This window comes from Candoia aspera, chromosome 1 (assembly GCF_035149785.1).
Source record: "Candoia aspera isolate rCanAsp1 chromosome 1, rCanAsp1.hap2, whole genome shotgun sequence".
Classification (NCBI taxonomy): Eukaryota; Metazoa; Chordata; class Lepidosauria; order Squamata; family Boidae; genus Candoia; species Candoia aspera.
In genome coordinates this window covers 139,345,934-139,363,797 of record NC_086153.1, presented here as the reverse complement: position 1 = coordinate 139,363,797, position 17,864 = coordinate 139,345,934, and the positions used below count along the sequence as shown (strand labels likewise).

At 41.2% G+C, this 17,864-nt stretch overlaps 1 protein-coding gene across 1 annotated transcript in view; it reads left to right on the top strand.

Moving 5' to 3' along the window:
- ADAM17 (ADAM metallopeptidase domain 17) overlaps positions 1-14,335 on the top strand; it is a 31,133-nt gene extending 16,798 nt beyond the window's left edge. Inside the window, exons 11-19 of the mRNA XM_063314362.1 lie at positions 1,394-1,546; positions 2,019-2,218; positions 3,910-4,013; positions 8,791-8,925; positions 10,157-10,287; positions 11,477-11,555; positions 12,098-12,186; positions 12,777-12,833; positions 13,591-14,335. Coding sequence (XP_063170432.1) covers positions 1,394-1,546; positions 2,019-2,218; positions 3,910-4,013; positions 8,791-8,925; positions 10,157-10,287; positions 11,477-11,555; positions 12,098-12,186; positions 12,777-12,833; positions 13,591-13,941 — 1,299 coding nt within the window. The 3' untranslated portion in view covers positions 13,942-14,335. The remainder of the gene's footprint in view (positions 1-1,393; positions 1,547-2,018; positions 2,219-3,909; positions 4,014-8,790; positions 8,926-10,156; positions 10,288-11,476; positions 11,556-12,097; positions 12,187-12,776; positions 12,834-13,590) is intronic.
- The last annotated feature ends 3,529 nt before the right edge of the window (positions 14,336-17,864 follow it).

Here is a 17,864-nt window from a genome sequence, read left to right as displayed (position 1 = left end):
TGCTTTTCATCTGCCACTGTTCTTTTGTGATTTGACCTTTCTTGGTGAGGTCATTGAGGGTTCTCTTGATCAGGTTGTCCAGTTTCTGTATTGAGTTGCTGTTTACTGGGATGTAGGCTTCTTTGTCCTCCAGTAATTCTTTGGCTTTTTGTATGCATTGTGTTCTGTCCATGATAACCGTAGTTTGGCCTTTGTCTGCCAGGAGGATGGTGATGGCTTGATCCTTCTTTAGGTTTTTGAGGGCTGCTCTGTTTTCTGCTGTGAGTTGGTTCTGATTCTGTGTTCTTCTGGTCTGTGGCATGATTGTCTGCCTTACATTTTCTTGGGTCTCTGTGACAAGTCCTTGGTTGTAAATGCTGCTTCTAAGGCAGCAAAGAATGCTAACTGATTAGCATCATCTCTGTTATAGTTGAGACCTTTCTGGAGGATCTTGTGTTCTGCAGTGGAGAGTGGGCAGGTGGACATGTTGACTACCCATTTGGTTCAAATACCTCTTGCTTCTGGGGTTTAGCTTGAGCAGTTTGGTTTGGAGTTTTGTTTTCCTTTTTTCAGCTTGTCTTCAAGATGTAGTCTTGATGGTGGTTGTTAGCATTTTTGTGTGTTCTGGGGTCATGGGTTGTTCCTTGAGGTTATATAACGTGTGCTGGTATTTGTTTAGTCAGAGCTGAGCATCCATGGTCATTAGCCATATCGTTTTTCAGCTGCTTTGTTGAGCTATTTTCCATCCAGCTGTGCCATTTATAGGAGGTTTGTATCTGACACTGGTGGGCAGGGTGGGTATCTGACACTGGGGGGCACTATCATAGGCTTTCATACAGAAAGAATACAGGTAGTCCTTGACTTAACAACCATTCATTTAATGACCATTCAAAGGTATGACAGCGCTGAAAAAGTGACTTACAACTAGTCCTTGTATTTATGAGTGTCACAGCATTCCCCCATGATCAAAATTCAGGAGCTTGGCAACCAGCATGTATTTACGACAGTTGCAGTGTCCCGGAGTCATGTGATCACTGTTTGCAACCTTCCCAGCTGGCTCCCAACAAGCAAAATCAATGGGGAACATGATTCACTTAACGGCTGTGGCAAAAATGGTCATAAAATTGGGTGCGACTCACTCAATGACCACATTGCTTAGCAACAGGGTCCCAATTGTTGTAAGTCAAGGACTACCTGTAGTTGTTCTTTAGTGGAGGTTTGGACTACATGGACATTTCTCCCATTTGCATGCTTTCTGAAGTATTTGATGCCCAGATGAGGTTCCAGTAGAAGAGAATATCTGTAGCTCAGGGCTGAACTGTGGAGTCCTTGGTGCTCTCTGAGCTTAGTTGTTCGCTTGCAGACGTTTCATTACCCAACTAGATAACATCACCATTTTGTTTTCATTTTACAGGAAGCTGACTTAGTTACTACTCATGAGTTGGGGCATAACTTTGGGGCAGAGCATGATCCTGATAGCATGGCAGAATGTGCTCCCACTGAAGATCAAGGAGGAAAATATGTTATGTACCCTATTGCTGTGAGTGGGGATCATGAAAACAACAAGGTATTATTTATCTCCATGTTGCTCCATATATAAATAAATTATGTTCCTTTAAGTGGGCAAAGATCTTTTAGTTTTGTACTCAGGGTACCTAACCATCGAAAGGCCCTTACTCTGGCATGATGTCATGCATTCCCCTCAGCTGCCCTTGAAGGCCAATACAGGAAGATTCCTTACCCAGAGAGGCAACGCCCCTGTGACTCTGGTCACATAGAAACAACAGAAAAAATTGTAAGATCAGGAATAAAGTAGGAAGCAGTAGAAAGCAAGATGGATGCTAGAAATACCCACTCTGGGTCCTGAATGGCTGCAAGAGATACTGGGTTAATGGATTTCATTGATTATGTAAGCTGGAAGTGGGGGATGGTGGGGGCCTCAGGTGGATGAATTCTATGCCGTAGTTTGTAACTAACCACATTTGCAATAACCACATTTCACAGCTATTATTTTCCCCACTTTCCTATAATGCTTTTAGATGTTTTCGAACTGCAGTAAAGCATCCATTCTTCAGACTATACAGACCAAGGCCCCAGAATGCTTCAAAGAACGGACCAACAAAGTATGTGGCAATTCCAGAGTGGATGAAGGTGAGGAATGTGACCCTGGCCTTTTGCGTCTTCATAACGATCTTTGCTGCACGTTCAACTGCACGCTAAAGCAGAATGCAAAATGCAGGTGAGGGAGTAGGTGAAATAATAATAATAATAATAATAATACTAATCTGGTAACAGAAGGAACAAAAACAAAGGGGGTCACTAAAAACTTGAGTCTTTGTTTTTCTATGTTAAAGTAAAGAAAAAGCATAATTATGTCTCTAGGATGTTTCTTTTTATAATATTTGATGTTTCAGTAATAATGTCTAACGTGCTTTGTAAGACATGCAAGCATGACTTTGAACAGCAGGTGCATCCACTGAAAGAAATCGGTCTTTCATATCCCTGAAGTACATTAGTTAGCTAATTATGTTAGCTTCTTCATTTCAGTAAGCCTACCTAAGTATGTACTTAATGCACATTATGCCACCATTATATTATAGCTGAGAAAGGGGCAGTATAGCAATTGATGGGCCTCTACTGGAACAGTGACACTAAAAGGGCAGGATATAAAATGTCAAAGTTCATTATACCAATTTGTGTAGCCACCTATCTCGCAATTGTGACTCTGAGCAATGAATGTAAGATTAAAATCAACAGACAACAAAGCAAATCACCGTAATCATCATCACAGTACGTAGGACACCCGAGGACAATCTGACACAATCCGCACAACTACAGTCATGTCGAGAAAAGCCACAGCAACAGGTCCACCCTACCTCCAGGCTCCGTGCACAAAGGAGCTTCTGTATCTTCAAGGACTTACAAAATGCCAGCAGAGTTAGGGCCAAACAGATCTCGGGGGATGATGATTCAAAGGGCAGGCACTGCTTCCAGGGCCTGGCAAATGGCACTGCTTAATAAAGGGGAACCGGAGCATGGCCACCCTGCTTGGAACTACTGGGCCAGGCAGAAACAATTGGAGAAAGGCCCTATGCATGAATGGCATTATGAGTGATAATCGGTACCTTAATTTGCACCAGAAAACCTACTGGGAGCCAGTGCAGCTCACAGTGGTATAATATGGGAATACTGAGGTACGCTTGTATAACTGCTTGTGCTACCGCATTCTGGACCAGCTACAGCTTCCGAGTACTCTTCAAGGGTAACCCCATGTGGGGCCATTGCAGTTATCCATTCAGGTAACCAAGACATGAGTTATTGTGAATAATACTTCCCAATCCAGGACAGGGTGCAATTGGCACTCAAGGCAAATCTGGAGATGCCCTCCTGGCCATGGCTGCCAGCTATTCTTTAAACAGGAGCCATGGGTCCAGGAAGACCCCACAAATATGTGCACCAGTTCTGTCTGTGGCAGTGCAATCCTACTGAGAGCTAAAGATGGGAGATCTCTGGATTCAGGGGCTTAAAGCAACTTGGTCTTGCTAGGGTTAAGTTGAAACCTGTTCTCCCCCATCCAGACTCCCATAGCCGCCAGGAAAAAGAACCTCAACAGCCTTGCTTGTTAGCCCTAGGGTAGAGAGCTATAGCCGGGTATCAGCAATGTGCTTAGGGTACCTAATGTCATACCAGTGGATAATGTCTCCCAGTGGCTTCATGTAAATGTTAAATAGGAGCAGGGAATGAACAGAGCCCCAAGGGAGCCCACAGAGATGGTTGGAGACAGGATGAAAATTGTCCAACATGGTTCTGTAATAAAATACTGTACAGAAATGTTTAAAAGAAGTGTACAATCTCTATGGCATTTTTTCTTCTGCTATTTCTTGGAGCTTATCAACTTGGATATTTTATTTTTTCTGCCAATCTGCTTAGTGATCGAAACAGTCCCTGCTGTAAAGGATGCCAGTTTGAAAGTGCAGATAAGAAGTGCCAGGAAGCTATCAATGCAACTTGTAAAGGAGAATCCTATTGCACAGGTAAGTCCATTTGTTTTTCTATCTTTTGTCCCAGCCCTCTTTTTGTTTTTAACTTCTATTTGTCAATAGTACACTCTGTTTGTTTTGGAAAGACAGTTACATTGTTTAAGATAATTGACAGAATTTTGTTAGTAAACTATGAATGTTACATTCTGAGACAGATGTGCTTCCAAAACAGAAATTGCCTAAAAGAGATGTACTTATGTGCTACAGTACTTATCCCTCCTTGCCAGGGTTTTGAACTGAGCATATGCAAAAATTATTATGTGAAATATACAAGATCCCAGTAAACAGGAGATAGTATGGTCTCTGTCTCCTAATCCTTCCATTTTGTGATTTCCTGAAAACCACCTTTTATTATTATTTTTAAATTAAGTTCCACATATCTTACCCAACTCTGAATTTGAGCTCATAATCTTTAACTCCTGAAAAAAAAAATTAGGCTGACATGCACAAAAATTAAAGCACATTTTCTGGTTAATTCTTTCTTATTCATAAAATGTGTAGGCTGCCCTAGAGTGTTACCACTCTGGGTGGCTTACAGAATACTCAGTAAGAATGCAATAACAAACACAAAATCAAAAGTCCAGAAAAAAGCAACAATCGTTTGAAAAAGTAGATTACCCAAGCTGTCTATCATTTGCTGTAACCAGGGCCTGGGGACAGAGCCAGCTTTTAAGGGTTCATTTAAATAAAGCCAGGGTGCACTGTACAAATCTCAGGGAGAATGGTATTCCAGAGGGCAGGTGCCATGACAGAGAAGGCTCACTTCCTGGCTCTCACCAGATGACACGGTTTAATTGATGGGACTGGGAGCGTGACAGCTTTGTCAGACCATGTGGGATGGTATCAGGCTCGCTTTGCATGCCTGCCATGAAGTCGCTGCTACACATATCAACTGCTAGATGCTGTGCCAGAACGAGAGCAAACACGTGTCAGCCTTCGCAGCTTTGCAGACAGAGAGGATCGTTAATCACATTCCTTCACAAGCCATTGAAGCCAAGGATGGGCTAAGACACCTGGTCTCTAGTTAAGTCTAAGGAACTGGGAGGGGGAAGATCAGGAGTGAGAATGGGGTTGTTTGTGAGATGAAACAGGGAGGGGAGACTATGTCAGAGGGAATGATTTAATTTGAATGCTTTGGCGCCAAAACGTTATTCAGAGCTTTGCAACTGTCCTGTGTAATTGGATTTTAATAAATGAATTCTTTAAGCTTCCTAATGGACTGTCTGGAGAATTTCTCAAGTTAAGATCCTGGTACTGGGGCCATCACAGATGGGTAGTAACTATGGTGGATAGGATGCAGATAATCAGGCCTCACACTATGAAAGGCTTTATAGGTAATAACCAGAAGCTTGAATTGCACCTTGAAATCTACTGGCAGCCAGTGCAACTCATGGAGCAAAAATGTCACACGGGCAGACCATGGCATACCCATAACTGCCCATGCTGCCACATTCTAGACCAGCTGTGGTTTTCAGGGATGTGTCGTGTGCATTGCAGTAGTCCAGTCATAAGGTGACCAATGCATGAGTGAGTGGGAGGTGCAGTGTTCCGGTGGTTCTCCGCCTTTTTCTTTGGATGGGTCCAGTCAGTGTTGCCAGCGGGGAAGGGATTGAGTCAGAGATGCCTCCTATGCAGGATGCTCCAGAGCTTTTGTTCCTCTTGTTAAATGTCTACATGAGGCCACTGTGTGAGGTCATCTGCTGGTTTGGGGTCCAGTATCATCAGTACGTCGCCTTCTGTTGTAGGTTTTGGGGGTTTTGGAGAAGGATATCGAGCAATGCAGACTGCTTAGGCATGGAGGCAATGGCAGTGAATCCATTTGTAGATTCATGAGAACATTTACCTGTTGGCGTTTGTGCAGAGTGCTGGAAATCGTTTGGTCCGAGAGATCAGAAAGAAGACACCAGGCATTTCTACAAAAATAATTTTATTTAAACAAAGCATAGAACACGAACAGTTTCTTTATCCAGAGCCCTGGATGGGCAAAGTCCTTAAATACAAAAAGGCATATTTACAAGCTCATACACAAAAGCGCACACACTGAGCAAAAGAGCTGCTGCTGAGCTGGGCTGAACAGAAACAGAAACTGAAACTTCTGGTGGCAAGTCCAGGCAAGTTCTCCCAAGCATGCAGCAGCTTTTTCTTACTGGGTCATCCTTTTCCACACCCCAACCTGAGGACAATTAAGCCTGACCCTCTGATTCTGCCTAAGTGATTTGTTACCATGGATACTGTTCCTCTGCAGCTAAGTTTCCAGGCAGAAAAAAAACAAATACCAACTTTACCAACATTCTGGAATGAAAACAACTTTAGTATAAAGTTTTTCTTCTGGTACTCTGATAAATGATTTAGGAGCAAACCATGCACTTTGTGCTTGATCCTCCAGATCTTCCATCTCGTTCCCTGATATTATCTGTTAAAATAGTTTCACTAAAGCCAGATGTATGGGGAAGGGAAAGGAGAAGATGCTAATCAGGAGGTTTGCTTTTATGAACGATTGTGCATCTTATGAAGAACCTTGTGCTTAAAAATATAAAGCAAGAGTAATTTCTGCTGTACTTCCTTTGCTTTTATAAGTTCCCCCTCAGGCTATTCACAGAATAATAGAACAGATAAGAGTTTGGCTTGATGTAGACCTTTTGGTTATTTTGTTGGGTTTAGTTAATGATTTTTTACAAAGGCAAGCTGCCATGACCCTTGCATGCTTCCACTTTCCCAGCTGGTCTTTGCCGTCACCGTGCAGGATTGGGAATATTCTCTAACCTGGCTTGACTGTACTTTCTCAGAAGATGCAGGTGTACCGTCTAGGGATACATTTAAATGTGGCAGGGGTGTTCTGAATACTTCAGGTGGTGCTCTGTTCATGTTGTTTCCTGTGAAGAGCCTAATGCTTGCCTTTACTGGCACCTAATTAAAGTACTGCAACATGAACTATTTAAGGCTGTCCCTGAAGAGTGATTGAAAACATTCAGCTGTTGGAAAATGCAGCAGCTAAAATGTAGGTGGATGCAAGGTATCTTCCATAGCTCTTGTTAAAAGGTTTGTGAAATAGAGCCAAGTGAAGCCCTTGGTTACCTTACTCTTAGAAGCAAGATGGTTGCATCGTGAAGGGAATGCTTTGCTTAGAATTTTTTGAGGCAAAGCACAGCTTTGAAGATTTGCCAAGCCTTACTAGACAGTTATTTGGAATGCTTTATGCATATAGAACAGATTATTCCAATTTTAGGCAAATTGTGTAGGCTGCCGTTACTTTCTAGGCTTGTTTCAAGCTGTTCGGTTCTTACATGTAAAGCCCTGAAGAGGTTGGTGTCATGGTCCCTGTTCCAATGTTCCTGGAAAACATCGTAACCTGTTCCCATGCCATGCTGGTGCTGACACGGGTTGCTGTGTGGGAGGGGGCTGCTCCTGTTCCCTTGTACCAGGCTGTGATGCAAGGAGTGAAGAATGCATGTTTGGGTTATCTTGACTGGTCAAGGACGTTTCCCGAGGACCGGCAGAAACCATTGGGGGCACCTGCAGGGAATGGAATTGTACTGACTCTGGGGGGAAGGACTGGACACTGCCTGGGTTTTTACTGGGAGAAATCCCGCACTTCTACTATTCCCAGCTTTGCTTGTGATCCTGCATACTATTTATTATTAAATCAGATACCATGAAAGCCTTGTGTGAGTCTAGTAGTGATTTTGAATAGGCAATCGTTACAGTCGGGTTTAGAATGCAAGGGCTACAAACTTCCGTATGAGCCTGCTCTCCTATTATGCTCCCATTTGGGGCCTTGCACTGTGTCCCTTTACCCAGTATGGGTATAAAATCACTTTATGGAATAACTTGGTTTGCTCATAAATGTAAATTTGCTATGCAACAGTGAAAAATATAATTTATTCTGACAATTATACATACATTGATTGGATTTACTTTAAAAAAAATTTTTAAAATATTGGTTGCAAATGGAACTACAAAATGCTGAATTGTAAGGAATATAAAGCATTTCTTCATTTCTATCTGTTTAGTGAGTAAACATATAACACTGAAAACAGAAAGAAACAACTTTTTTTTTTAGTAAAACTAGAAGTTACGTATTCTGGATTTTGTCTTGTCTTATCAAACAGATACCAAAAGCACTGACTTTCTGGAAGAAAAACTAGGAAGGGGAGGCTCAGAATAATATTTTGCCAAATGTCTCATTGGTCTCATTTTCTGAATGTGAAGTACCGTTTATCAGCAGGTTCTTTTCTTCTGATCCTTTATTTTTCTGTTTTATAAATTTTTATGGGCTTCTCAAAATGGAACATTTTCCTTTTGAGACAAGCTTCTTTATTCATTCTTTTTTGATTAGGTATATTTCTAATACAGATCTATTTCTTTCAGCTTTGTTTATATTTGTTTCCAGTTTCTCAATTTACAAATGTTTGAGGGGAAAAAAAACAGAATATTTTTGGTACACATTTTTTTCTGCCCTTCAAATCTCAAGCACTAACTTGAGGAAGGGAAGCAAAAGCAGATCTTTTGGTGGGAAAGAAAGAATTTGATCTGGTGTTAAACAAGTGGTGAAAAGGTGTCCAAAGCTCAGCCTATAATGCCACTTAGATTATTCTTTCACTTGGTAGTTCTTTATCTCAGCTCCTCTTTTTAGTAGCACGGTAGGAAGTTTTCCGAGATAAATCTCAAACTTGATCCATTTTCACTCCCTAGCAAATAATCAAAGTTTTCTGTTTTTCCTCAAACATGCCTATACTGATGTCTGCCACCTTCTTGTCAAATCTGTTTGTAGGGAATAGTAGTGATTGTCCTCCCCCTGGGAATGCCTCAGATGACACCATCTGTGTAGATATGGGCAAATGCAAAGATGGAGAATGCGTCCCTTTCTGTGAGTGGGAGAAGAACCTCCGTTCGTGTGCTTGCAATGGTGAGTTCAGCCTTCTTGTGTCTGCACTTCCCTTGGATTGGTGTTTCTCAACCTTGGCATCTTGAACATGTGTAGACTTCAACTTCCAGAATTCCCCAGCCAGCATGGACCAATGCCTCCTTTGGTCTCTGAGTAAGAGCTGTCCTTGGGGGTTTTCCTCTCAGCCCAGGGCCCTTGCCTTTGAAGATGGATTCCTTGAGCTACAGGGCACAGCAGGGCAAAGGGGAATTTACTGGGAATTATCAGGCGTAAATGTGGGTGCAGCAGTTAGGGAAAGAGTCCGGCTGAGTGGGCTGACGGCCTCACATCCACTGAACTTGAAGCTTTCCTTGATCCTCTTCTCAAGAAGCATCTTACCCGGAATTGGGGACAGAAGGGAGATATCACCTGCTTTTCTTAGGGTAACTCTTCTTGACCTGAACTAGAATATTGGTAATTTTATTTGTTGGGCCCCCCTAGTGCATTTTTTCATTCGAAGGCAAAAGCGTCATTATTCTTTTCTCCTTCCCCTCCCCTAATCCCTTTTGAGAAGCTAGTTGTAGACCTCTTTCTTTGTAGACTGGGTCCTCTTCCTTGTACTTTATCAGGACTCCTTGCTCAGCACCAAAGCAAAAATAGTAAAATCTCTTAGGTATTCTGTGGCCTCCTTTGGATCTTCAGGAAACGGGCAAGTTCACTCCTGCGTTTAAAGAGAGCGGGGTTGGATGCACTAGCTGGCCCCCCAGCCCCCAGCATCCCCCTCAGGGCAGCTGTCTGTGGCAGAGAGGCTTTTTTGCAGGGAGGCTCTTCTTCCATTGCGGATCCAGATTTTCCAAGTTCTCCCCTGCATGGAAAGCTTTCAGGCATAGAAGCAGCTCTTTTCTGCAGGGACTTGGGGTCAGCCCTCCCAGGTCAGGAAACAGGAGCGGCTGAGAGTCTTGGAAAGTTCTGAAATGTGGGGAGGGCATTGTAACAGAATCTTGGGAGCCTGTCAGAAGCCTTCTCTACTTCTACACGCCCCTAACCAATTCCAGGTGGAGTTGTTTCGAGTTCCTTTCTCAGGCTTCCTACTTTCCCATTTTATCGGAGTTTATGAAGACATTTCTCATGGTACTCAAATATTTCATCTTTATGATCTGGATAATTGTAATCAGAGAGGGATATGAATAACAAGGGAAAATGGCTTCCTGTGTGAAGTAAGGTGGCTAAGAGCCAAAATAACCCTCCTCGTCTCTTGGCTTTTTTATTTCAGAAACAGATAACTCCTGCAAAATCTGCTGTCGAGATGAGTTTGGGAAATGCAGCCCCTATCGTGATGCCAGCCAGAACTTCTTATATTTGAGGAAGGGAAAGCCTTGCACTGTGGGGTTCTGTGACATGAATGTGAGTATGCATACCCGATCAGGGTGTATTCTCTTTTTATCTGTCCCTGGATATTGGCCCTGCATCCTGGAGATTGCTTTATTCCCCTTTTTGCTCACTGCAGGTGTGTTCTAAAATAGACTACAGGTAGTCCTCGGTTAACAACCATTTGTTCAGTGACTGAAATTATAACGGCACTGAACGAGTCCTCAAAGTTGCAGCTGTTGCAGCGTCCCCAGTCACATGATCGTGATTCAAGTGCTTGGCAACCAGCTTGCAGTTATGATGGTTGTAGCATCCTCCAGTCATGTGATTGCCATTTGCAACCTTCACTGCCAGCTTCTGACAAGCAAAGTCAACAGGGAAGCCAGCAGGAGGTCACAGATGGTGATCATGTGACATCATGCATACACTCACGTGGGATTTGCCTAACAATTACAAGTGGAACTGCTGTCATAAGTTGGCACAGTGCTTTATACCCACGTCACTTAGTGATGGAGTTCCTGGTCCCAATTATTGTTGTTAACCGAGGACTACCTGTATTGGTTGTTGTTCTGGGACCAAATATCCTATAGCTTTTATGTTTCTGCTGCCCATTGTATGTATATTAGGAGCAAATAACTTCTTCTCTACCTCTAGCTACATATCCTTTGTAAGGGCTGCTCCTTGCTGAGTGCTGGGATCCAAACAAGCATCCAGTTAATTTGATCTATAGTGAAATTACAGTATTTTCCATGCTACATGGAGAATGTTTTTTTGCAGACTGAAATTTGCCAGAGAGTGTTGCTATCCAAAGGATAATTAAATTTGAGCATACCAAGCAGTTCTTTGCATTGCAGGTAAAGTCTCCCAGCTGAATAGTCCACTGTGCATAAAGGTGTTCAGGTAACCAATCAAGAGAGTATTCGTTGCTCCCCCCGCCACTGCATCCTTTTCTTTCCTCTATTCTTTGTCATTGATATTGTGAGGCATTATTAGGGAAAAGAAAACCCAGCCACTAAGCCTGGTTTATAATGAAATTACAAAGCCACCAATAGCCCTGAGATTTCTTATTTCAAATTGATTAATGGTACGGTTTTATAGGAAAGTAACTTACTACCAGGTTTTGTTGCAGTTAAGCTGCTTTTTCTGTGTCTCACTACCCTACAGATAGGTTGTTTTGTCACCATGATGGAAGTTTGGTTTTCTAAGCCAGCCTTGTGTCTTGCAGGGCAAATGTGATAAGCGTGTGCAGGATGTGATTGAGCGACTTTGGGTTTTCATCGATCAGCTTAGCATCAATACATTTGGTAAGATATGCTTATTCCACTGCTTGACATCTTATTTTAAGCCCATCTTTTCCATGTATTGTATTGTTCTGTTTGATTTTTGAAATGTGATAGTTACAAAGCAGTTTTGTCAATAATTTTGGATATCATGAATATGACACCTAATATTAAGGTTTTGATATAAATTGCATATTTGCAATTATTTAAGTATTTGTGTTAACTAGTGTACCTCAGGTTTAAAAAACAAAAAAACAAAAAGCAGTATCTTCATCCAAATGGGAAATAATTCTCCACTTGCAATCTAATTATGGAAATGCTGGCTATGATACCTGAAGGAGCAGGTTTGTACATATTTCCAAGTGCAGTGGTATGACTTATTAAAAGTTGGCAATTTTTATCCTGGTGTTTAAGCTATTTAAGTTATTTCAACATATAAGATCCATGTCATCACATGCACTAATCAGTTAAAAAAACTGAAAAAATTACCTATTTCTTTTGCAGTATTTTGCATATTCTTTACTTCTAAGATTGCTAGAATTGGGTGTCTTTTCTCTTTTAAACAGGGAAATTTTTAGCAGACAACATAGTAGGATCTGTGCTTGTATTCTCCTTGCTGTTTTGGATTCCTCTAAGTATTCTAGTTCACTGTGTGGTAAGTTTTCATTTAAACAGCTGCCTTGAATTCAAGTGTGATTTTAGGAATATTCAGTCAAAAATAGATGTTTAAGTTAATTTAATTATCTAAAAAAATTGCAGTAAATTTATAATAACATTGAATGCATAAGTGTGAAAGTCAATTCTGAGTATTTACACATTTGATACTTAGATCTTTTCACAGTAAGAGAGTTCCCTGTTTATTCATTCTGCCCCTTCCCTCCCCCACCCCCAATAATTTGGGAATGTTTTGATTCCTCAAAGTTTGCTTCCTTTTCAGAACTTTAAGGTTTTCAGCTAAGTTATTTATAAGAAATCATTATTTCAAAACAACTTTTTTATTTTTCAAAGAAGAAGATACATATTGGCTGGGTGATTGGAGCTGCTTCCAAAGTTCTAGTAACTCGTTTAATTATTCACATAACTACTTCAAAGTTCTGATTATTTGTAAAATAATTATTTGTTTATAGAAATAAACATGTGATTTTCTGCAAACCCTATCCTGTATTCTCCTGGAACAGATTGTGAGTTGTGGGCTTTGAAGGAATAGCTTCTGCAATTGACTTGTTACATTTCCCTTTTTAATAGGACAAGAAATTGGACAGGCAGTATGAAGAAAACACCAAATCTTTGTTTGGTCCCAGTGTAAGTTTGCTTGAATGAATACTTTTAGTACTGCATTTGTTGACAACCAGCACCTGCTGGATAGTTTACTGATGTGAATATTCAGCTGAACAAAAAAACAGCATATATTGGATAGGAAAATGAAATTTTAAACCATGTAAGTTTAAAGTCATGTGTTTAAATCATCTTTTAGAAAAGCTACAAGATTGATTTACAAGAACCTGATCCAGTTCTGAAAGACACTATTTCCAGGAAAAATGTTGTCATGCAAAACGCCCTGCCAAGTTCTCAATATAGAAAGACTTCAAAATTCTCTACTGGGTTCAGTTTCCGAGTTACTAGGGATTATACATACATTGAGTTTCCTGCTGGCATGAGCACATGCTTATAGATGTCCTTTCTTATTCAACTATATTTCAGTTTAAGCTAGTTTCAGTTTGTCACAGTTGTAACTTTATCATAGCTCTCTACTGTTTAAAAATAATATTGTATAAATTAAGCAGTTTCACCCTATATACAACTTACCTACAGGCCATTGTACTGATATTTTTAAAAAGTAGCTCCTTCATCTCTCATTACCAGTGCTAAGGTTCTTATGGGCCAGAATTCTCCCAGTAATAGTTCAGCAGTCAGTACTAATGCTTGCCCTCTTACCACATGTACAGGCAGGCCATCTGTGCACAGTTTGCTTGGGCGCTGTATAAAGCAAGTCGTTGGGGAAGATGTTCCTCCTCCTCCCCGCCCCCTCATTAATGATGTCTACCTTGCCTCCTTGCAGAATGTTGAGATGCTGAGTAGCATGGATTCAGCCTCTGTCAGAATCATCAAACCCTTTCCAGCTGTGCCACCAGCAAGTCGGCATCAGCCTCTGCAGCCTATTGTACCCGTGTCAGTTGCAGCAGGAGCTCCAAAACTGGATCACCAAAGAATGGACACTATTCAAGAGGATCCAAGTACAGACTCTCATATGGAGGAGGACTGCTTTGAGAAGGATCCTTTTCCAAACAATAGTACAGCTGCCAAATCTTTTGAAGATCTTACAGATCATCCTGTCACAAGGAGTGAGAAAGCCTCATCTTTTAAACTGCAGCGCCAACATAGAGTGGACAGCAAAGAAACAGAGTGCTAGTCTCAGCATTTTCAGCTGTTGACTCTTCTGGGCAAAATCAAGTTCAGCTAGTTGATCCATTTCATTATAAAAATAACCTCTCTGTGTGTGAGTGTGTGTGTGTATGCATTTGTACATCTATATGTGTATGTATATTGAGAGAAAAAAAGCAAGGAATGACCAACTGCAGATGCTGGCCATATGTATGATCTTCCTGGTGTCAGTATGAATGAGAACTACCTAAAAGCACAAAGAGTGAGGTCAGATCTATTGAATCTTTCTGGATCTTTTCTGTATTCTCAAATTGAACATAACCTCCATGGTATCGAGCCATAATCTGCCTGACACAAGATTTGTGTATCTTAGTATTTTTATAATGTGCCTTCTTGGTATTAAACAGCACTGCTAAAACAGATTTCTTTCTTTCAATTTTTTTAAGAATACAGTCCTTCCAAACAAATGAATTATCTTCTTTTATTAGAGAATTCAGGTATGCTGCTAAAAGACACAATATTTTTTAAAACGAAAGATAAAGGAAACATTTCAACCTATTTGATATTTATGAAAGGTATAGATTTGAGCTAAATTCGAAGGGAGCATCACAGCAGCTAATTACTTCAATGCAGATCTTGGAATCTACGAATGTTTTCATAATAAAACAAAATATGACTTTAAGTATGCAGTTCTGATCAGAACCCCAAATCCAATGGAAATAGAACCAATGTTTTCATTGATTTTCAGATTTATACGCACGTAACATTATGCTGGATGTTAACCTCTGATGCAAAATAAATAGCTTAAACGTGTATTTTAATTTCACTTCTTCCACTCTGTGGGGAGGGAATATAAGTCTAGAAAGGAGACTTCATAAAACTATATTTCAAGCCACGTTAAGTACAATATCCAAGGCATCTGCATGTTGTTTCAGCTGCAGCCTATTTCACACTGCATTTTTGTGATCTGTTTCTGTGAGGACACAGAACAGTTGTGCTTTTTGAACTGCTGATTGATTCTGGGCACAGTGAGGAAAAAGACTCAAGCATATGGTGGTGTGTGAGGCTCCTCTGCCACTAGTCTCGCTTGTATCAATTCTGATCTCTTGTCAAGTGCCAACTGCTGCCCCTGTGGCGCTCTCAGTGCCTTTTGCGGAGACAGCAAAAGCAGAATCAGCACAGCCATCTCCTTTTGCTAGGAAGGGATCTGATCTCTGGAATGGAGGCCATGGCTATGGAAATGGCTGGTTCGTGATGGAAAGGGTAGCAGCCTTTCTGATTGGCTGTTTGCTCATATCATCTAAGTTATGCCTTATATAAAACACAACAGCTCGGGCTGGTTCAAATGTCAGTTAAACGTACAGTTTAAAAATAGCCACAACTGACTGATGAAAGATTTGTATTCTGTAGTATCTGATGGAGATTAGCCAAACTTGCATTTTTCGTGAATAGTTGTTACACTAATACTTGAACTCATGTCTTTGGGTTACTTACACTGATAGTCTGATAATTTTTAGATTTCATACCCAGCTGTAAAGTAAACTTTGAATGAGGAGAGAGAACTCTCATTGCCATGTAACAAAATTATTTTTTAATATATTGAAATATAAAATCAGCTGTTGTTAACTGAAGCTTCAGGTTTTTCAGTTCCCCCAGATGTCAGACCCCGTCTGGGCTCCTGCAGCTAAGCAGGATCAGGCCTGGTTAGTACCTGGATGGGAGATACCCCAGGAATCCCCAAACTGTAGGCTAGACCAGGCATTGCAAAAGCATTATAGAAAGAGCAGGAACAAACCACTTCCATATCATTGCCAAGCAAATTGCATGATTTTGTCCATGAGGGTACCACAAGTTAAACTCCTATCAAGGGCAACTTACACAAGTTTTTCATGAGATGCTTCCAGGCATTCAAAGAATAGTTGTGAGTTTTATTATGCAAATCCACCTTTTTCTGTGATAAATGCTTCAATAACCCATTAAGCATTGTACTTCCATGTGTTTCTGTAATGGTCAAGGAAACTAAATGCTGCAGCTATCATGTTGCATTCTGGAAACAGCTACACAGAACTCTTGTAGACTGATCAGTAGTCTAAAATACTTGCTTTGCCCTTGTATTAGCATTTCAGGTTAAAATTCCTGCAGCTGCGTATGGAAGACATGGCAGTAACTGTTAAGTGGCAGCGCTTAAATAGAGCAATAGCAATGAAAAGTAGAACACGAAGGCTTGTTCTTTAAACTGTTCAGCTCATCTTGGTATGGTAATGTCTGCCGCTGACCATTGGAGAAGTAGGAGTTGGTTTGCATGCTGGTTGATTTGACTGATTACGATAGGCAGAGTTGCCCATCCTTGTTCTGTGCGTTTAGCAAGGCAAGTTAATGGTATTTGGTGGACCATGGAAAACAGACCATGGAAATCACCAGTAATGCAACTACTGCTCGGTGGAGTATCTAAGGACAGCTTGAAATAGCCTATGTCACACTCAAAGCAGCAGCTGGTATTAGGAAATTGCAGGAAGCACGTCTTGCCGCACTCTGATTTTGGCCCATGCATTTAAACTGCCTTCTTTTGGTAGCTCCAATGCATTTCCGAAGAGCTGCCTACTCCCTTCCTTCCAACCAACATACGCTAGCGGCTCAGCAAAGCAAGTTTTGGAGACTAAGCACCCATACAACCTACCAGCAAGGATCAAAACAGCCAAGGGACCTTTTGCTTATGTCATTAACTGGTTCTTGTCTACCGAATCCACCACTCATGTCCAAAACAGACATTATACAGTGTCAGCTTGGATTGCTTACAAGTAGTCTTAAAACACCATTGTTTTTGGCAAAATCAGTTTTTGCCACTTTAGATATTATGGGTCATTGTTTGTACCACAATTATCTGAAGAGCTATTTCCCTCTGTTGTGTTCCTGCTTTTCTCTGCAATCAGAACATCACTTTAGTGATAACCTACCAACCAGGTTAAGCCTTCACTGCATCTCTAAATGTTTCTTCCTGATGTTCCTCTTAGCAGGACTTGTTCACTACTTTCCCCGAAGTGCCTGGAGACAGCCTTTGCTAATATCTCATTCCAACTGTTGATTGCACCAACCAGGGTCATGTCGTTACCACCCAAGTTCTCAAGGTCTAGTCAAGCTTGATTCAGAAGTATACAAAGCTCTCTTGCATTACCATTACCAGTTATATTGTTTGCATTTACTGTCACCCCTTATTCTTCCAATCTGTAGTTTAATCCCTATTCTATATGACCCAATTACCTCCAATGTAGAATCCTGACTACTAATGTCCACTACAGAAATCATTAACATTTACCAACCTGCCTACATACGCCACTTGACCACTCACTGTATGCACTGTCCTGGGTAAATTTACCAGCTTGCTATTGCCAGAGGAGAAAGATTTCTCAGGGCAAGAGTGCAGCCAGCTGAGGGAGGACTTAGAGCCCACCAGCATCCTTAAACGGCAGCCCCAGAATGGAGGGAATCAAACGGGGCAATTTTTTTCCTTTGCATTTTGGAGAATTCAGAGGGTGTGGCCAGCATTTCCTCTTTACGATCCCTTCTGAAATAGTCTTACCCTTTCATCCAATAGTCTTACTTCGCGGATGCAGCCCTCAACATGCTATGCAAAACCTGGTGATCCCTCCAACCAAGAGATGTTAGGCACCCCAGCCCTGTTCTGCGCCTGAAACATGGTCCTAAACCTCTCTAATGATGTGGGATTATCTGATCCATCAGGCTTGGTTTCTCTGTTCCTTGCTTGTGTTGACTACTTTCTTACGCATACAATGTCCACCGCAATTTCTAATATGTTGCTGCCCTATCTACGCTCAGTTACTAAATATGTAACAAGATAACTCAATAATTATGCATGAACATTTATAGAGGCCTAATAATTGAGAATGCAGGTTCACGTGAGAATACTCTTAAGAGTTGGTATCACTGGTAGTG